The 21,098-nt window shown below is 53.3% G+C and overlaps 1 protein-coding gene and 1 pseudogene across 4 annotated transcripts in view; both read right to left on the bottom strand.

The window, feature by feature from the left end:
* Positions 1 to 21,098, bottom strand: part of CAPZB (capping actin protein of muscle Z-line subunit beta) — a 137,774-nt gene that overhangs the window by 28,034 nt on the left and 88,642 nt on the right. For all 4 annotated transcript variants that reach the window (XM_028483473.2, XM_007104588.4, XM_007104587.4 and 1 more), the window contains 2 exons: positions 12,629 to 12,750; positions 6,457 to 6,570 (listed from right to left, as the gene is read on the bottom strand). In XM_028483473.2, coding sequence (XP_028339274.1) covers positions 6,457 to 6,570; positions 12,629 to 12,750 — 236 coding nt within the window. The remainder of the gene's footprint in view (positions 1 to 6,456; positions 6,571 to 12,628; positions 12,751 to 21,098) is intronic.
* LOC114484800 (40S ribosomal protein S24-like) lies at positions 17,376 to 20,931 on the bottom strand (annotated as a pseudogene).

Here is a 21,098-nt window from a genome sequence, read left to right as displayed (position 1 = left end):
ACTAAAATTAACTTATAAGGCCAATAAATTGCAACCGCATGTTTGAAGGTATTATCTGCTGCAAGCCAAGAGCCAAGGATCGCAGAGCACGGGGCAAGATGCCTGGCACAGATGGGAACAATCATCTCTGAAAGAAAGCAGTGCCAACAGCCCCTTTGGTCAGAACATCTGCTCTCAACAGAACCTGGGCCGACAGAGGACCCAGTGTGAAAGCCAGAGTGGGGAAGGTTTCCCATCTTCTCTGGGAACCTGAAAACTCAAAGCACTGATCGTGGGGTTCATGGCAGCCAACTGGTGGCTCACACCACAAATAAGATGTTTCTCTGGCAGCTGCAAGTGCTGACCCTCTACTAAGTCTCTCCCAAGAAAGATGGCTCACTTAGGTCACGTGATGAGGTTCTGTGACCAACGAGCTACCCCAGGCTTAAGGCCTGAGAAAGCAGAGACAACCCTGCCAAGAAAGCAGTGACCCTGGGAGCCAGCCACCCGAGAGGCGGCCCTTTCTGTGACCTCTCTCTATTCCCCAGGGGCTAACTGAGCCAGCCCATGAATTAGAGCCAGGAAACCATCTTGGGGCTTGGCAGAGAATGAGAGTAGCCTGGATGTCGGCGACCACGGTGGGAGGGCTTCGGGGGAGAGAAGTGATGACGTTCCAGATGACTGGAGAGTTGATCAGGGCTTCCCCCAGCGCCAGCACTCCAGCAAAACCTGCCTGTCATCTCCTGAGCATTTTCGGCAAATGGACTATTTTAAATCTAAAATCAGAGTTGTGCTATCAACGGTTGCTTAAGAGTTATTCTCTTGGGGAAAAGTTACCACCACAATCCCTTTCTGTCACTGGTGACGGCAAAGAAGGAAATCAGTAAATGTGGGAGGAACAGGAGGGTGGGAGGGTAAGAACACGGCAGGGACCTGGGAGGAGCAGGGGGGAAGCCAGGAACTGGGGGGCTTCAAAGGAATCATGCAGGACACACAGCTCACCTCCCTGGGCCCCTACGCGCCACCTGCCCAACTTGGGAAAGGAGCTGTGCTCCAAACTGCTGGCACTTTTAAGCTATATGGAGAAATGCTGTGCACAGGCAGGAGAGTGGGGGGCCACATCCCCACCGGAGCTGCAAGCCGGAGGGCCTGTTCGTCAGTGTGTCCCTGGCCTGGTCCCTCACTCGGACCATACCAGTTCCACATCCTAATTCCCTACAAAGTCAAAACCTTTACCGCCCCAGGGAACAAAGCCCAGAGCCCGAGGACAGAAGCCAAGGCTTTCCCTCAGGATGCTGGGGAAGAAGCTTTTCTCTCTCACGGCAGAGAGAAGCCTTCTTCGCCTGGCCCGGATCGCATCTCAGCTGGCTCCACGCTCCCCGGAGTCTCCTTCCACTCGTCTTGTTAAGGAGAAGATCAGGAGTAAGAACAAGGCTGATGGGCCAGGACCAGCACAGGAGGAAGGGGAGCCAGGAAGCTGTCTTCACGGCCATGTCCACAGGTTCAGTCTGAAGGCACAGCCACAGTTGGGGAGGGGGAGAGGTCCATGCCGAAGGAGGACATGGCAGGAAAGAGCACCTTAGGCCTCTTTGTTTTGTTTTTTCCGGTTTTTTTTTTTTTTTTTTTTTTTTCTTCCCCTGTGCCACACAGCTTGTGAGATTTTAGTTCCCCAACCAGGGGGTTGAAGCTGGGCCCTCAGCAGTGAGAGTGCAGAGACCTAACCACTGGACTGCCAGGGAATTCCCTGTTTTTCTTCTGTCAAACCTCCAGCCCTTCAGAAGCCAACAAATCTCTGTGAGCTGAGTTCAGTGAGGCCTTCCCAGCGTAGAGCGAGGGTCCTTCCTGCTACGAGTCACGGAACAAGAAACCCCCAAAGGCTCCTCACAGCACAGCTGCTCGGCGCAACACAAGGGGACTCTAATTCTAGGCCCGAGGGCCAGAGTCTGGCAGTTGTCAGTCATTTGAGGGGGGGGAGTGGTCGAGAGGCCGCAGCACACGCCAAGCTCAGTCCTAACGCTGCCATCCAGCAGGGTCCCAGAATTCAAACACCGGGCCGTCAGGAATTGAAGTCGGGGCTAGTACAGGGGATGGGCCTGCTCAACCCAGTCCTCGACCCCCGGGGGGCACAGGCCAAGCCCCACTTTGGAGCAGGGCGCCCTGGAGCGGCAGCTGTCCGCATCCAGCCCTCCTGGGAGCGATGGTGTGCCCGTCCTCTCCTGGCGGCGTCCTTTCAATCACTCTCTCTTCCTTCTGGCAGGGGTGGGTCCGCCCGAGGCTCCGGCACCCCTCGGCAAGCCCAGGACACAGGCCATCTTCCCGGCTGCTCGGGCAGCAACTCGGCAACCAGAGCCAGCAGACGTGAGGCAGTGTCGGGGAGCCTCCCCTCGGAGGAACCGCTGCCTGAGTCCACGTGTCCACGTGAAAGGCAGGCTGGTGCAAAAATCCATGGAGGAGCGCTGTGGCTTCCTTCACTGGGATGACGGCAAAGGAGTCTTCCTTCCTGCGGGAAGAGGTCTATACTGCGGAGGGGCGGGGATGAAGGATAAAGAGGAACGCATGACCTACTGCCCCTGCCTCCCTTGGAACAATCTGGTCCCTAGAAAACCTGGAGTAACCACTGGCCTGTGCTGCTCAAGGCCTCCAAGCCCCTCGCTAATCTCCACCTGCTCCAGAACCACAGGGAGAAGAGCTCAGGCTCTGGCCCTGCCAAGGTCACTGACATGACCGCTAACAAGTCACAAGGCACTCTGACGACGGGGACTTCCAGAGGTGAGCAAGGTACTGGGAGGGAGGCGGCAGGGAAGGAGGAAGGGAAAGGAAGGAAAGAAAGAAAAAGGAGACTTGCATTCGTAATTATTAGACCAGAAATGAGTTGGCTCATCAAGTGTGGTCCAGCTGGGAAAATGGTCCTCACGTACGGCCTCAGGAGGGGGCGTCCTCAGGACACTGATAACACAGGGTGCTTTGAAGCTGCTGACTCTGGTTGCCCAATGACAGCTCTAGCCAGCCCGGTGGCCTGAGGTTGCTGTGACAGGGAGAACTGGGCCTCCCCTCACATACAAGGGCATGAAGGGCCTCCTGCCCTCCTCTGTGGGCGCCACCCGCAGGCCTTGTACTCTCTCCTCCCCCGCGGAAAAGCACACTGATGCGGCTGGGGACAGACGGCATTCTCTGGGCCAGGATTCCACCTCTACAGACCATCCCAGAACCTCCGGGGCTGGCTTGTCCTGTGAGATCGGCCACTGGGTGGAGGAAGCTGTCCTGTCACATGCTTCCCAACCCCCCGCAGCCCCGCTCACCTTTACAGGAGACTGCAGGCCCATGCGCAGCCCCAGAGAAATACAGGTCATTCAGGCTTAAGGCCACCTTCCAAGTGGATGTTCGCCCAGACAGGGGAGCCTTCTCAGGAGGCGGTGCAGAGTCAGACCTAGGTTCCTGCCGTCTCCTAGCGGGTTAACCACCTGGGGGACTTCTCTGAGCATCGGTTTCATCGTCTGTTAGATGAGGGAACTCCCACTTACCCTACAGAGTCGCTGTAAGGACTGGGGGATCACAGTGAAGACTTTTTAATGGTGATGGGGAAACGCTCACGATGTTAGGCCAGTCAAGACCCCACAGAAGGCACACGTCTAAGACTGACCACGCGTCATTATACACGTGAAGCAGCGAGACAGGAGGGAGAAAGGAGTCAGAGACGACTCCGGCCTCTTCCCTGGGCCTGGCCCCAAACGGCAGCACAGGGCACCAACACGTCTGCATTGCTTTATTCGGGAAATCACAGCCCAAAGGTTTGGCCTCTAAGAAATCAGAACCAGCCTTGTTCTGATCCTTGGAGACGCCGGCACAGGCAGCCCTCTGCCCAGACCGCTCCTTTCCGGCCCGGGCACTGGCCGGCCCTCAGCTCCAGCGCCCGCTCCCGGAGAGGCATTCCCGATCCCCCCAGCCCCGGCTGAAAGCCCGAGTCACTCCGTCCCGTCACCGTCCTCGCACTGACTTGTCTGCACTCTTGTCTGTCCTCCCACAGTGAACGCACCGCGCAGGCAAGGACGTGGCCCTCCGTATTCAAGGCCAGCGCCCCAAGACTTGGCAAGCAAACACTCAAATGTCAGTCAGGTAAATGGATAACTGTCGGACTCTGGAGTTGGATAAGGATGCTTTCATACTGGACCATAACATGCGAAATACGTTACTGGCTGTGTGAAGTTGGGCAAGTGACTTCACCTCCCTGAACCTGTCAACTCATTTGTAAAACGGGGACAATCCTCTTGCACAGGCTGATGTGAAGATCAAATAAGACCGAGAGGCAGTGAACACTGTGCTCGCCCAGCCACTGGCTGGTAACTGCTGTTATTACCACTGCTATCTTATTATCAATATTATCACTATCCCATGAAACTGATTCCACTTGGGAATTCTTAGTTAGCAGCTGGATAGGCTTCTGGCCAAATGGCCAGGTAAGACCAACTACAAATAAACCAGAGATGACAGCAACGAGGAAATCTCTCAGCATCACTGGAGGAGGAGCTATTCTACCACAGGGCAAATTTCTAGACGTAAGAACTCTTCAATCAGTGAATTCACTCTAACGGTGAAAATCAGTTAAGTTGTGGAAACTTCAGGCAAATATGGACTCAAGTCCTAGCTCTTCGCCTCTGTGTCCTGTGGTGAGTCATTTAGCCCCTGGGAACCTCAATCTCCTCATCTGTAAAAAAGGGAAAATCATCTCCCCCAGAGGTTCTTGAAAGGATTAAAGATAATGTATATACAATACTGGCACATGACAGATAGCGCAGATAAAGCTGAGTCACACAGTGACGCATTCGGGGGTTACCGAAATGTTCAGGGCCATTTGTTCATGGTTTCCTCAGACCTTCTGCTTGTGAGTTGTGGGTCTTTTTGTCTGTCCGTGTGTCAGACTGAGAAGTGTCACTTTTCCTCCCAAACCAGCCTGTAAAGTAAATTCTTTATTATATGCGTTATATCAAATCTGCTAAAAACTGGAAAACCACGCCAACTGTCTGCAAGATGGAGACCTGAAACTCCTTCTCGAAGTGTAACAACAACAGCTTTCAGACAGTGGTTTCAGCCGTTCAGATGCTTCGTTTCTCTCACTTCCATTTTCTTGCCTATATCCTAGGTCAGGTCACGGGGGGCACCCTGTAGACCTAAGGCCAATTCCCACCTACCTCAAGGCTCAAGAGATGGCTTTACATGTTTTTTTTTTTTTTTTTTGGGGGGTACGGGGCCCTGTCGCTTTTGGGGCCTCCCCCTTTGGGGAGCACGGGCTCCGGATGCTTTTTTGGTGGTACGCGGGCCTGTCGCTGTTGTGGCCTCTCCCGTTGCGGAGCACAGGCTCCGGATGCGCAGGCTCAGTGGCCATGGCTCACTGGCCCAGCCGCTCCGCGGCATGTGGGATCTTCCCGGACAGGGGCAAGAACCCGTGTCCCGTGCATTGGCAGGCAGATTCTCAACCACTGTGCCACCAGGGAAGCCCCGGTTTTACATTTTTAAAGGATAACATATACATAAAAAAGAAAGAACAAAGAAAAAGTGACAGAGACTTGTGTAGCCTGTAAAGCCTAAAATGTTTACTATCTGGCCCTTTACAGAAGTGTATGCCACGCCCTCCCCTAAATGACTGAATTTGTACTGAGGTAGCATTGCATGTATTACAGTTTTGTTACATTTTCAATACAGAAGTTAATTAAAAATGAGATTCTACGGATTAAGAAAAAAATGCTTCAGAGGCTAACCTGCTTTGGAGCGTTTCCTTGCAAGGTGGATTAATTAAGTGGCCACCTTTCTGGTGGTGTGGAGGGACTGGACGGAAGCAGAAAGCAGATGCAGCGAAAACACTTCCCAAAGTGCAGGCTGAGGCCCCCCAGCAACTCGGGAGTCAGCAAAATGTTGGCTCAGAGGTGGCTGCCCAAGGCCCACTGTTTGAGGGCCTCTCGACTCCTCCCGCCCTGGTGACTGGTCCGGAAGCAGGGGCCCTGAGCTCCAGGTAAGAACAGAGTCGGGGCAGGCGGTGCAGTGAAAACCAGAGGGGCCTTTGGAGACACGCGGAGCCGGCTTTGACTCCTCACTCTGCCTCTTGCCTTGGACAAACACCTTAATCTTTCTGAACTCTGATTTCTTCATCTGGGAAATGGGGATGGAAACAGTGACCACATTTGGGAGGATTTAAGATGATGTGTATGAAATATCTGGCACTGAGTCCTGTACACAGGAGGTGCTGTCCCAACGGCACCGGCTGCTCCTGAGAGGCACGACGCAGAGTACTGCCCGGGCAAGGTTGCAGCCTCTCACGACTGACCTGATGACCACACTCGGGCCCAGCACCCTGCTGGGGGAGCTCAGAACTTTTACTAGTTAGGCCAGCCAGGTGGCAGGTCTAAGGGAGACGACTTGGCCTCGCGTTTCATCTATGAACTACCTATCAAAAGAGCTGCGTGGCAAAGGGAGTCCGCAACTCACAGGTCTCGGTACTGGTCAAAGGCATTGTTGGCTTCCACCTCCAGCTTCCTCAGCCGAGCAGAGGGCATGGCCCCGTCTTCCAAAGGAGGGTCATACTTGTTACTCCACGGTGACCTGGAGGGGAGAAGGAGAAGGAGATCACATGAATCATTCCAGTGAGCCATCGGCCCAAGCCCCAGCTTCTGAAATTTCAGAGGAAAAGCCATTATCCACAGGCCCTGGGCATAGACACAGCTTTCTCAAGGTTTGCAGAGCAACGGCTCAGATTCCAGCTGACCTGGGTATGAACCCCAGGCTCCAACTCTCACCAGCTGTGCATTACCCAACAGGTGTCTTGACTTCTCTGAGCCTCCCTTTCCTTATGTGCAAACTGAGGCTACTATTTACCCACAGGGCTGCTTTGAGGAGCAAAGGAGAAAAGTATTGATACATCAAGTGCCTAGATTAGAGACGGGCATACAGTAAGTGCTCAACAAATGTGACCTCCTTCTCACCCTTTTTAAAATTTTCCTTTGTTTTGACCAATAGAGGCCCCTCTCTCCTCCCTGGCCTGCTGGCAGCTCTGGAGAAACTCTTACTCCTCAAAGATCTTCTTACACGATTAAGGATTAAGAAGAGAGCTGTCAGTTATGGAAGCAGCAAGAGAGCCAGCCCCATGGGGAAAGGCTGACCACACGTAAGAAAACCTGAGGGACAGAGTTCTCTCTGTGAACAGAGGACGGCCTTCCAGCCTCCAAGGGCTGTGCACACAAAGAAGACTGTGAAGTAATGAGAACCAGCCTCACTTTTTCCAGCCCAAAGTCTTGCTGCATTTTTAAAAATGTATTTTGCCACATCAGGAAAACATTTAATCACAGAGAGTGCTGGAAGGGGGGTTATAAGGGAAACAGCCACTCATTAATTCCCGCAGGTGGAGTTCACAGAGCTGGGGGTTCAAAGAAAGAGAATTAAAAAGGTGGCGGGGGGGCCCTGCCTGGTGGCGCAGTGGTTAAGAATCCGCCTGCCAATGCAGGGGACACGGGTTTGAGCCCTGGTCCGGGAAGATCCCACATGCCGCGGAGCAACTAAGCCCGCTCACCACAACTACTGAGCCTGTGCTCTAGAGCCTGCGAGCCACACCTACTGAGGCCCGCGTGCCTAGAGTCCGTGCTCCGGAACAAGAGAAGCCGCCGCAATGAGAAGCCCGCGTGCCGCAACGAAGAGTAGCCCCCGCTCGCCGCAACAAAGACCCAACACAGCGAAAAAAAAAAAAACAAAAAAAAAAACAAGGTGAAGAGGGTAAAAGAAAGGAGGAGAAGACAATATGGAATTCGGACAAAGTCCTTCACATTCTGAGGCATAAACACCTCGACATGTCCACGATAAGAAACCCCACTGCCTCTCCCGTTTCTCCCCCTGATGACACCACTTCACATCACTGAGGACTCAAAAGAACCTTCTGATTTGGGACTGCTGGCAAGGGAAAAAAGGCATCACCGCCTCCTGAAGCCCAGTTTTAACTAATTCTGTGCACAAACATCTTTCTTCGTGGTAACTGATGCCTGGCACCTACCTCAGCAGATCATGTCAAGTCAGCTGGGCGACCTCTTCTCCCAGCCACCCTCGGGCAGGGGTCCCAGCTTTCTTGGCTGCTGGTCCACAAACGTAAGTGGGGGAAGGGTTGCTGTGCTTGGTGTCCCCAAAGGGCCTCATGCAGCAGCTGCCCAGGCCACCTCAAAGCAGAAGGTGCTTGGAAACCCTTCTTTCCACACCAGCCCCTGACCTCACTCACCAGTGTCGGGAGAGACTGTGCAACAGTGGGCTGAAACGCTCCCCACTGCCCCGTGACCGGCAGCCAGCCCTTGTGGTCACACTGGGTTGTGCACGGGCCACAGCCAACAACGGGCTGTTGGACAAGCCAGGACCCCACCTGGCTCAAAGAGCAGGCGAGAAGCCGACGCCGGACACCCTCTCGCGCTCCCCGAGGCCTCTCCCTCCCTGGGCAGGGCTGACGCGTCCGTTATCGCTGCGTTCAACCCTTACAACAGTGCTGCCCGACAGAACTTTCCCCGACAACAGAAATGGTCTGTACCTGCGCCGTCCAAAAGGTAGCCACTAGCTTCACGTGGCTCCTGAGTACGTGTGTGACTGCGGAACCGAATTCTAAATTTTACTGAACTTGAATTCGTTTCGACGGTCAACTTCAGAACCTTAGCTCCCAGAGGGCAAGAGCTGTGTCTGTCTTGCTCTCCACCGTGTGCTCAGCACCTGGTGCTCAACCACACGCTCACGGGAAGAAACAAAAGGCAGAGGAATGAGTGAATGATCTCGCACCCAACACAAAGCAGAAGTAACCACTGTCCCCGCGTGTCCCCTCACTCCCACACAGATGTCGGTTCCTGCAGCGGTCACATCCCCGCCCTTGACAACAAGAGCGCTCCGGGCGGAAGCCTGTGCGGTCTGCCCCCGCACCCCGGCACCCAACACAGAGCTCGTGGGCTGAAGCCTTCCGGCGCGGGCGGGGAGGAAAGGACACACACACGGCAGTCCTGCTGCTGGTGTGCTCCAAACCAACAGAGATGGAGCAACTTTCTGCTTTTTCTGCTGAGGGACACCTAAGCATTTAAAAAAAAAAAAAAAAGAAAAAAAAAGAAAGAAAGAAAAAGAGAGAAGAAAATCAACAAAGACCTCTTACCAGATCCAGAGCCAAAGATGAGGTTGCAGAGTGCTGTCACCACCACTACTTATCTGTAAACTAGGCTTGGTACCTCACCTCCCCTCACCAAGGGGAGTGCAGAGGAATCTGAGCGGGAGAATCCAAACTCCCCACTGCCCTGCGGCTCCTCAAGACCCCAAGGCTCTCCTCAGCACACTCTGAGGTCTGACTTACGTTTCCAGGGTTACACGGCCATTGCTGCCCTGGGGGCCTGGAAGTCCCACCCCTACTGGCTTTCATGTAAAGGTGACCTGATCAGACATAAGAGCCAATCTCTCTTGAAGACCGGGGGTCTGGAATTTTCAAGACACATCTCTCCCTGCTCACAGACGACAGCATTTCAAGCCGTTAGTCCTGGAGCCGGGGTAATTGTAGCTGGGGGAAAAATCATAACGTTACCCAGAATATCCTGAGTGGAAGGGGCACTCAGAACACATTTAAGAGCTTAAATGGAGGCCATTTGAAAAAAGACAGATGGACAGGAACGCTTAGATTTCAAAAGTCAGGCCTTTCATTTCCCTCAGAGAATGCTTTTTGTTTCAGCTAACAGGTTTCAAACAGTGCTGCTGGCAAACCGTCACACCATAAGGATCTTATTTAAGCAAACGATCCGACACAGGACAGAAATGTGTGGAGAAACTCAGAAGACCTTGAAGTTTTATACCGAGAAGAGAAAGAAAGGAAAGCCCTGTGCCCTGACACCCTGGGCTCCTCTTCAGCTGAAGACCCCCAGGCCCCCTACGGAGCCCCAGGAATGCAGGTGGGAGCCAGCAGGGCGACCTGGAGGTACCACAGCCTGGGCAAGCCTGGCCTGGGCATGGACTGCAAATGATTCCAGCCTTCCACGGGCTGCTGGGCAACAGCTGCCTCACACAGCAAGCCCAAATTTTCAGGTGGAAAAAAGAAATACAACGATGATGTTTGAAGAAGCAAGACTGAGCTCCAGGCCCCCCTCTTCCAGGGTGCCTCCCCTGAACCCCATGCCTGGTGAAGCTGCTCATCCTTTGGCCGTGGGCTCCCTGGCCTGTCAGCCCACTTAGCACCCTGAGGGACCTCTCCCTTGGTGAGGACTAGACCTGGCCCCATGCCCACAACCCGGACAGTGGCTGGCCCTCCAAGGCTGAGCCTGATCTGCCTCAGGGCTTGTCTCACCACCTTGGAGCTGGATGCCCACCTCTGCACCTCCATCTCCACACAGACCTCCGGGAACTCAGACTACCCACAGCCTAGCTGACTCTCCACGTCCACCCGATGGGCAGCTGAAGCTTAAAATGCCTCCAAATCAGTCCCTCCCAGAGCCTTCCTCACCTCGACAGTGAGTGACCCCACCTTCCAGCTGCTCATCCGCCCCACCCCCGTACCTGCAAACACTGCTGGCTCTACTTCTAAAACGTACCTCAAACCTGACTACCTCTCCCCATCTCCAACTCTAGCCTCCAGTCTAGGTTAGACCAAAATACATTCTTTACCTGACCTCCATTTGAAACTAGGAAAGGGACATGATCACATGACAGTGGTCTAGTCTTGTTTAAATAATATGAATTCTTTGTAATTTCCCCCAAGTTCTGTGCTGTTCAGCCCTTCACACGTGTTATTTCTTTCAACCCCCAAGTGCCCCGAGCCAAGCCCTATGGCCCTGGCCTTCAAGGCCTCTGGCCTCACCTCCTACCCCTGGCCCCCCCCTCACTGCTGTTTCCCACTCGGGCCTCCCTGCCAGGCTCAACCCTGACAGGTCACCCCACCCAGGGCCTTTAAAGAGGACACTCTTCTCCCAGACCTGCGTGGGACTGAACCTTCTCATCCTGAAGTCTCATTTCACACTTGACCAACAACGCCAGAGCCTTCCCTGTTTACCCCTCCGCCTCTCCCTCCCCTGGTCTTCCATTATTTTCTTTATTTGCTCTTCAACAATATATACTGTTTATGCAGCTGCTTACTCTCTGGATTCCTCACTAGGACACAAGCTCCACAGAAGAGTGACTCAGTGTCTGACACACGAGTGCCTGCTCACAGAAACATGTCACTGAGCATCCTGTTAGAAGAATGAACACTATCACCCTCCACTTAATACATGAGAGAACTAGAGTCCAGAGACAATAAGTAATCTGTCAAAGTTCCCGTCTGCTCAAGGGGGCAGTGCTGGTTTGGAGCCCATGTCGGCTACCTCCAGCGAATTTCTCCTACTTTCATTTCTCAGGCCCCAACCCCTCCCCCAAAAGAGCATGAGGCCAAAGCATTAAGACTCAGCCCAGGTTCTGCGGCTTCTAAAAAAAACCTATAGCCTATGGCATTCCTCCACCATTCTCCAAGGTACTGACTACAGCCATCCATCACAGGAATACTGGATGGGTGTAGGGATTCCCAGTCTTTTTTAACATTAAGAACTCCTAGGCAGGCTTAAAAACCTAGCTCGGACATCATCTCCTCCGGGAAGTCTTCCTGGAGTCGACCTCGGCCTTCTCTATGCTACCCTCAATAAGCTTGGCCCTGGCTGGAGGAATCATGTCACCCAGTAATCAGCTCCTGGGTGCGTCCGTCGTCTCCTGTTCTAGACCACGGATCACCCAGGGCAGGGACGCAAGTCGACTTAGTTATTCACAGCCCTGGACAGGGTGATGGAGAGAGAAAGGAGAGCTGCACGTCTATCTGACGAGCTTCTCGTTCACATGCCCTTAAGCACGCAGGCCCTCCCTGGGCTCGGGATTCCTGTCATGGGCACACCCTGGACCTTCTCCTTTGCAGAATTTGATGCGATTTTAATGAAGCAGCTTGCTGGGGGTTCTTTTGTTTTTTGTTTTTAATTAATTAATTTATCTTTGGCTGTGCTGGGTCTTTGTTGCTGCGTGTGGGCTTTCTCTAGTTGCGGCGACTGGGGGCTACTCTTCGGTGTGGTGCGCGGGCCTCTCATTGTGGTGGCTTCTCTTTATCGTGGAGCACAGTCTCTAGGCACGCGGGCTTCAGTACTTGGCACGCAGGCTCTAGAGCACAGGCTCAGGAGTTGTGGTGCACAGGCTTAGTTGCTCTGCAGCATGTGGGATCTTCCCGGACCAGGGCTCGAACCCATGTCCCCTGCACTGGCAGGCAGACTCTCAACCACTGTGCCACCAGGGAAGCCCCTGTTTTTTTTTTTGTTTTGTTTTGTTTTTTTGTTTTTTTGTTTTTTTACCAACATCCCTCTCCTATTAGACTGTAAGCCCCACCAGGACAGGGGCTTCTTGTTCACTGCTGCATCTCCAATGCCCAGTGGGGGTACTCCACAGACATCTTCCGGTCGACTGGATGGAACGATGGATAGGAGGGAGGGAGGGAGGGAGGGAGGGAGGGAGGGAGGGAGGAAAGTCTAGCAGAAGCACAAGCAGAAAGAAGGCTGATGGGTTGTCAGATGTCAAAGCTCAGTAGTCCTTGAGCTGCTGCAGCAGTGGTGAGCGGCTGTGGCGGGCGCGGCACGCCTGCTGCATTCGCGGGGCAGGAGCTCACCTATAGGAGTCCCCATCTCTGTTGTAGTCACACAAAAGGTAATCCTTTCCCACCACCTTGTCTCTGGCGATTTTCAGTGGTTGGTCAACAGAAGACAGGAGATCTTCACACAGACTGGGGACCTGGCAGAGAGAGAGGAAAAGTCAGAACAGAGGTTAAAATAACACATCAAACCCAGGTTGGCTAACGGCATCTGTAGCTATACCGGGTCAGCATATTTAACATCTGGCCCTTGGGAGCCTGCCAGAATTATGGGCCTGTTCTTTTCTTTTCCACATGTGTCTGACACCAACTGTGTCCCTCTATAAAGAAACCTGTTCTTGAATTACAGTGGAGCGTGATTTCCAATACAACCTTCCTTCCAAACTGCGTGCAGCTTTAATTACCTGGTCGCCAGGGTGGTCTAGTAACGTACGAACGTGCTTGGTATTGGTCTCTGGTGGGCAAAGCACAAGCTGAAGCCCCGAGAAGAAGGTAAACACTTTAAATACACAGGAGTCCAGAGAGCTCTGAGAAGAAGAGCCAGTCCGTGCCGAGAGCTCCCACAGGCTCCCTGGCTGGGTGGAGTTTCCAGTACTTTCCAGGACCCCAGCCAAGCGTTACCAGGTTGGCTTACGGAGTCAATCCTACCTGCTGCAAAGGTAGCTTCCCACCAGCTTCCCTCAGCGCCGAGCTCCAGCTGCTGCACTCAGGCTCACCCTCCTGGGCCCCTCACTGAGGAGGGGGGCCCCTCGGGTGGCTGGCGGGCAGGGCTGAATCCCAGGGCAAACGCTGCTGAGTGGGACACAGAGCCCTGCTAGGAACCAGGCCTCTGGCCTCCTCCTCCCAACTCAAACATCAATTTCCACCGAAATATTCCAGGAAGGGAAGGCAGCGTTCTCCAAAATGGATTCCTTCAGGCTTGAGTCACTTCCATGCTATATTTCCAACGTGCTGACTTATTCGTTTCATGGGCCCGGGTTTACGGAGGCCCCACCATATCGTTTACCCGACGAGCGGCTGCCAACTGCACCAATAACCCTTCCAAATGGAAAAGTTAAATCATGTGGCAAAGACACCCAAAGAGCAGCTCAGCAGAGGGGCGGCCAGTCACAGCAGTTCCTGTGCTCCCCCGGAAGGCCCTCGCCACCACCAGAGAGGCACGGATGGGGACACGGTCACCTCGGAGACCACCAGCCTCCGTGGGCTTCTCGAAGCATCTCTGCTGATGGAGGGGTGCCTCCGAACTCAGCCCGGAAGGCGCTGTCTGGCACACCTGTGAGATGGTGACGCTGCCGGGTGACTCACAGCCGTTTCTCATACACTGAGCGGCACCGGGCAGCCAGCCCCCCCGAGACACGAGACACACACACCGTTAACCCCTGTCTACAATGTGCTTATTTCGGAACTCCTTCTGGATGCAACACCCATCTGTGTACCCACCTCCCCAAGTAGAAAGACATACAAAACAAAAATGGGGCTGTTTTCAGTTAGTTTTGGTGCTGAGAATACCAAGCGTCTGCCACGTATCATGCACTATGCTGGGCCCTTTACAGATGGCATACTGTCTACCGGAAGCTCACATTCATCCTGTGAAGCAGTTATTATCCCCGTTTTACAGATTAGAGAATTGAGGCCCGGAGTCGTGAGGTTGCCCAAGGCCCACACAAGAAGAAAGGAGTAGAGAGAGAGGTCTCCCCCTCTGACCGGAACTCTGGTTTAACGGACAGCTCAGAGGAAGAAGAGCACACGCCAAAGGCACACTCTGCTGGGAAATGACCCCCTCCCACCCAACCCCTGTTCAGCTATGGCACCCTTCACCTGGAAAAAAAAAAAAGTCCAGATCAAGGCAAGGAAGATTTTAACAGCTTCCACCCAAGGCAGCTGGGATCTGAAGTGGCCTTGCTTTCCTGTCGTTGGCCAAGTGCAAGGGCCCTGGGCACCTACGTGCCTGCCTATCACGCTACAGCCTTTCCCTGGCATCACTATTGTGTTGGGCTGATTCCTTGGCTTACTTGTTGGGCCCTGACACTCCTGGCCTGACTTGTCCTGGAGCACAGTGAAGACCAAGCAAACACGCTCTGAAGTGAGACTTCCTGACTCTAGGACTCACTGGCCTCCTGGCCTGGGGCAAGTCACTTTGCTTCTCTACCAAGCTGCCTTTCCTCACCTGTAGAGTGGGGCTCAGAAAAACCAACCCGCTTGGGGATGGCATGCGACGATGACGCATTCAGTACCCAGCATAGCGTCCAGCGTGGGGAAACGCGTGCACATCAGGAACCGACGCACTGACGCCCCTGCTGCCCCTCGGTCCCCAACACCACTGCTGCCTGTCATTCTCAGCCCGCAGCTCCGGCCTGGACGGCAGCCCCGGCCTGGACGGCAGCCCCGGCCTAGGCTGCACCTGAATTTGCTGTACTGCCCCAGGCACTGGATGAAAATGCACCATTGAGATCCAGTTCTGCCCAGAGCCATGCTGCCCCTTTCCCGCCAGTCCTGTTGCGGGTGGCTAAGTCCCCCAACAGAAGAAGCTTACAATATAATGGGATTTGGTATAAAACAGGCTTGACTTCACTCCTATCCAAGAGGCTAATCCACGGATCGAAAGTATCTCAATAATTTCTTCCCAGCACTTACACTAACTGAAAGGATTTTTTTTCACTGATTTGTGGTCATGTCTCTCTCCCTAGAATGCAGGTTTTACCAGGGCGAGGGCTTTGATCCTGTTCACCGCTGAATGCTCAGTGCCCAGGGCACTGCCTGACACAGAGCAAGTGCTTGACGTATGTGGGAAGGAGGAAGGGAGGAGTTTTACAACACGGAGCCTCCCAGGTGCCAATCGGCTTTATTTTTAAATTAATAAATTGGTGTGTAGCAAGGATCTTCACCCAAAGAGTGTATAGTCAAGAACTAAACTCTGATGGATACCAATGACAATTTCACCATGGCTCCAACCAGGAATATGACCTGTGATGTAGTTCCAGAGCAGCAGACAGACAGAGCGGGAGTTTTAGTGAAAGTCCTGGCGTCTGTGTTACTATATGACCCTAAGGAGCACAGCGGCAGTGCGAGACTGAGAACCGAGAGACCTGGGTTCGAGCCCCTGCTCAGATGTTAACCAGCCATGGAGACCTGGGCTGGGCCCGAGGTTGGTCACCTGGCAAACACAGCAGGTGAGCTGCATCAGGCACAGATGGCTGCTGGGCCACTGTAAGAGCCTCACTGCTTCAGTGCAAGTAATTCAGGTAAAGAAAGCCTCTCATCAAGACACTATTAGGCTCTGCATATGGTTAAACGTATCCATCCTTTGAGAATGCCTTTGTTTTTTTTTTTTTTGATATTAAGGTGTCCGTAACTTGATGAAACGATAGGTTTTGTTCTTGTTCTAAAGGTTCACAACCAATGACCTATTCCTCCTCTTCTCTTTTAAATGTCTCTGGCCTGTGACATCAAAAAATGTGGCAGCCACTTTTCTAGAAAATGGGATCCAGCCCTCCCTACCTGTCCAAGTAGATCTGGGTACTTTCAAGGCCGGCATAAAGGAGCAGGAGGGACTCCACTCCCCCTCCACACCCCACTTTGTAACTCATGTCCTTCGAAGCACAGACAACGCAGATTAAGGCAGCAGCGCAAGGGGTTGATCCGTGGTACCAGCTGTCATCAATGGCCACTCCTGCTGCCTGCCCAGCCTCCTTTCCTATTCTTCTGGTCACAAAGCTCCTCACTCCACATGGCTGGGCAGGGGTGATCTCTACTCCACCACCACGCGTGGGCAACGAGAGGGCCTCAGCCCCTGGCATATGCGGGGCAGAGGAGTCTTCTCCAGGGGCGATGGAGGGATACACGGCTCACCTCCTTTCTGCCAGGGCAGCTGGGTTGGGGGTGCAGGGCCTGGGCTGCAGCAGGCATCGGGGGAGTACCTCCCTGTGTTTCTGAACACTGCAGGGCCGTGGAGATAGTACCGGAGCGCCCAGATCCAGCCACCCTTGAAGATCTGTGCCTGGACTTTTCAAAGTCTACGGCCAGGTTCTAACCAACCTAAGGAAAACATACATCTGAACTGTAACTCACAAAGCTACGGCTGTGCACAGAGAAACACAGAGAGCTCATGAATGATGGATGACTTGCCCCACCACGAAAAGCACCTGGTTGTGATATGGCTGGATGATTCTCCACCCCAGCAGGTACAATTTTCGCCTTTTGGATAAACTCCCAAGTTGGGCCATATCCTGGTACTCTGTTTCCCTCCACCAGTCCTGTTTCTTTGATCAAAGATAAAATGCTCTGTAAAAACAACATTATCGTCGTCATGTGGAACGAGAAGTGTGGACTACACGGTGTGCTCGCAGATTCGTACCAGAGCAGCCGCCAAGGGCGCATTAGTCATGATCTGGCACCACCACCAATTCGTCTCACTCCCACCCCTTCCCACCCCTGCACTTCTGCCTGAACCCTCTCAACCCACCACACCGTCCTACTCAGTGCTTCCAGACATGCGAGTTTGCACACGCGTTCTTCCACTTAAAAATCCTCCCCACTTAGGGTTGCTGGATAAAATAATGCGTTGGCCAGTTAAATTTGTATTTCAGATACATAGTGAATAATGTTTTAGTATGTCTCCAGTTTACACACGACATATATTGTTAGTTAAAACTGGCAACCTATCCCCATAGAGTCTTAAATCCTACCACCCTTCAGGGCCCAGCCCAAACTCCACCTTCCTTATCAAGATGTCACCGTCTTTGGAATTCCTGCAGTGGCGATGATATCAACTGAATCCTAAATGCTCTGGGGACAGCTGTTCTAACTCTGGCCTCAACTATCAGGTTACTCCTTCCTGCTAGAAGACTTAACATTCTTCACCGAGTGCTGACTCGGTGGGTGCCCGCAGAGGCCGGTCCTCCAGCCCAGGGCCAGCAACGCACACACTGGTGGGTGCTCCGGCGTGTTGGTGGAAGCGGGTATCAATCCTATGATCTAGGGTCACAGTACGGACCCAACCTCACCCCACCTCCTAGTCATGTCAAATGCTTAGAACAGCGGAAGAAATCACGTTAAGTCCCATGGATCACAAGTTTGCACAGCAATTTAAATAAAAGGACAGGTCCAAACAAAGCCGGGAGTTCACTTCGGGGTGTGAGTGTCACAGGCTCTGCTGCCTCGGGACCCAAGGAGGGCCTCTGGCGAGAACATGTGGTTGGTGTCGACCACCCAAGGGCTGGACGGTTTCTGTCCAAACTGCCCACCTGACCTGCTTAACAGCCTTTGTAAGGAAGGTTCAGATAACACCAAAGGTGTCAGACCAATCCAAGCTGCTGGGGGGATTTAAACCTAATTCCAAGTGACGTGGCATAATAAACAACTGGTTGCACTGGTCAAGACAGCGTTCCCGCCGTTGTTCTGGTGGTGAAGTTCACGCCTCCGTCGGTTTCTCCACTGCCCCTCTGTGGCCACGCCCCAGGGAGCAGGGACCGCCTCGCCCTTCACCACCGGCACCCCCAGCTGGCTCACGAGTGCCCACGGGGCCACAGGAAAGATCGGGTGAAACAGGAATAAAGCGAAGTAGGGCAGGGAGAGGAAAAAACCCAGAAGGCAGAAGGCAGGAGAGAGGCTAGCATGCCACGAGCTACTGCCTCAGGTGACCCCTTAACAATAACGAGAATAAGGAGAAGGACACCAGGAGGGGGCGGGGGTGCCAGGCGCTGCACCACGTAAACTCTACCCGCGTCGCCGCCTTGATTTATTTATTTATTTATTTCTTCACGTGAAAGGTCTTCTCTCACGAAAACTCTGCACAATCACCGCAGAATCTTTACTCCTTCTGCCGTGTCCAGTCCCCAGCTGACTCCTTTTTGCACCAAACTGGCCTCTGCAGTCCCCATGACTGTCTGTACTCCACCCGTGCGTTCCTTTCGCTGCTGTCTTGAGGTCTTCTCGTACAGGCCATGTCTTGCAAGCCTCTGTTTGGGCTCATCCTTCTTCACGTGACCCAAGGAATCCTAAATCATGCCAAGGCCAGTTGTCTTGCCATCACCAACACGGGTTCTGAGCCCAAACACAAAGATGACGTCTGGTGTGGTCTTGTACATTTCGGCTAGTTTTCCCCAAATTTCTGTCTTAGGTACTGTTGCCTTCCCAGGATGAAGGACATCAGTGACCATTTGTTCCCGCTGAAGTAGTCGGGTGGTCGTGAACTTCCTGGTCCGGACAGTTACTGTGCTGTTCATGATGGCGGCTGATCTTTAAGCAGCCAGGGAGAAAAGAGCCTGCATCGCCTCCTTTAATCCTCAAAACAGCCCTGCATATAGATATGGTTACTGTCCCTATTTTTTTTTTTTTTTTTTTTTTTTGCGGTACGCAGGCCTCTCACTGTGTGGCCTCTCCCGTTGCGGAGCACAGGCTCCGGACGCGCAGGCTCAGCGGCCACGGCTCACGGGCCCAGCCGCTCCGCGGCATGTGGGATCTTCCTGGACCGGGGCACGAGCCCATGTCCCCTGCATCGGCAGGCGGGTTCTCAACCACTGCGCCACCAGGGAAGCCCCTGTCCCTGTTTTAAAGAAGGGCGAGGGAATCCCCTGGTGGTCCAGTGGTTAGGGCTCCGCGCTTCCACTGCAGGGGACACGGGTTCGATCCCTGGTCGGGGAACTAAGATCCCAAATGTCGCATGGTGCGGTCAAATAAATAAAGGGGGGGTGGTGGCAAAATAGGGCCTTAGAGAAGTAACTTGCCCCAAGTCACACAGCTACTAGCCAATGTCTAAGAAAAGACATGTGACATACAGTACATCTGGGTTAAAAAAATAAAAATTACAGGGACTTCCATTTCCCTGGTGGTCCAGTGGCTAAGACTCGGCACTCCCAATGCAGGGGGCCCGGGTTCGACCCCTGGTCGGGGAACTAGATCCCGCATGCCGCAGCTAAGAGTTCGTATGCCGCAACTAAAGGTCCCGCACGCCGCAACTAAAGATCCCGCACTCCACAACGAAGACCCTACGCAGCCAGATAAATAATTTTTTTAAAAAGCTATAAAAAATAACTAACTAAATAAAAATTACATTCACTCTTGCTGTTGCCTCAAACTGAATCCTTTTCTACTATCTAGCCCAACAGCTGATCACATGAAAAGAGATACAAATCAGAAGTTTCCGGCCACAAGTGAGGTTTGTGTTTGGGCCGCCATATGGTTCTACTTTGCCTCTTCCCCTTCTCCATTAGTTATTAATGTTGAAAAAAATTGTTCAACCAGAAAAAGAAACTTGAGATGAACCCTTAAAAAAGCACAAAAGCCAGACCAGTTCAACTCCATGGATAATCTAATCCACGGCGCCCTCGTCTTTAAGAAATGCACCCTTGTACCTCGGTTTTTTAAAAAAATGGCCAAATGAACACATTCCGTCTTTTGATCTGCCTGCTGGCTGAGAGCCCGCCACCAGAGAGATAAGAATCGAAAACAGACCGTGTTCGCTGGGTCGCACACTCAGATGAGTAACGCTGCTGAAACCATGGCTGGGCAGAGTGCTGGCTGGCCCCACTCCCCGGCAGACTGCAAAGTATCAGGATGCCGGGGCTCCCTCCCCGTGGCCAGCAGAGGTCTCTGCTTACAATCCGTTCCTGTTATTTTTTCCAAGGCCCCAAACCTTCCCCGCTTTTCTCTAATAAAAATTTAAAAAGAAAATAAGGAGAGTGCTTTCAGTGACACACATGCCTGTGTCAGAAACACAACCTACAGGATGGCATTCTGGAAAACACCAAACTCAAAATCAAACACAAGTTCGAATCCTTTGTCTGCCACTTCCTGGCTGAGTGTAACCTTCCTAAACCTCAGAACTGGGGGGCTACAACACCTACCTCAGTAGATCCTGAGTGTCCACCCCACAGGCACCTGTCAGGTGCCATGGATTCAGCGGCAGACGAGGTGGACGGGCACGGCCCTGCTCTCCCAAAGCACGCTCCAGCCGCTGGAAACAGACAAGGCACGAGGAGCCGTCCTGAGAGTGGCGAGGGCTGTGACTCGGACCTGATGGGGATGGCAGGGGGACTGCAGGGATTCGGTGGCCTAGGAGGTGGACGGAGCTGACACGTGAGTGGAGGAAAGGAGAGGCACTGTGATGGGACCGAAGAGCCGGCCCCAGGCTCCCCCCGCCCCCACCCCGAGGAGAGTAGAAGAGAGAAGCATCTGTGCGCTGGAGTCCTCGGCCAGGTGGAGCAGTGCCTGTGGGCCCCCCTTTAAATGTGATGGCAAGCCACCGCACACTGTTTTCCATAAAACTTCTTAAAGCGTCCCTCCCACCTCCTCCCCAGACTCCCAGGTTTAAGAAGGATGCACTTGAGGACGCATCCGTGAATGTGGACCCAGGCGGCCTCCAGAGCCTATGGGAGATGAGGGAACCCCCCAGCCCCACCCCCCTGATCAGGGTGGAGGAAACAAAGTCCCCCCCACAATTGCCCAGCAGCAGCTTTCTTTTTTTTTTTTTTTTTTTTTTTAAATTTTT

This window comes from Physeter macrocephalus, unplaced genomic scaffold, assembly GCF_002837175.3.
Source record: "Physeter macrocephalus isolate SW-GA unplaced genomic scaffold, ASM283717v5 random_35, whole genome shotgun sequence".
Lineage (NCBI taxonomy): Eukaryota > Metazoa > Chordata > Mammalia > Artiodactyla > Physeteridae > Physeter > Physeter macrocephalus.
The sequence above is the reverse complement of the archived record's forward strand: the minus strand, read 5'-3'. Positions and strand labels throughout refer to the sequence as shown.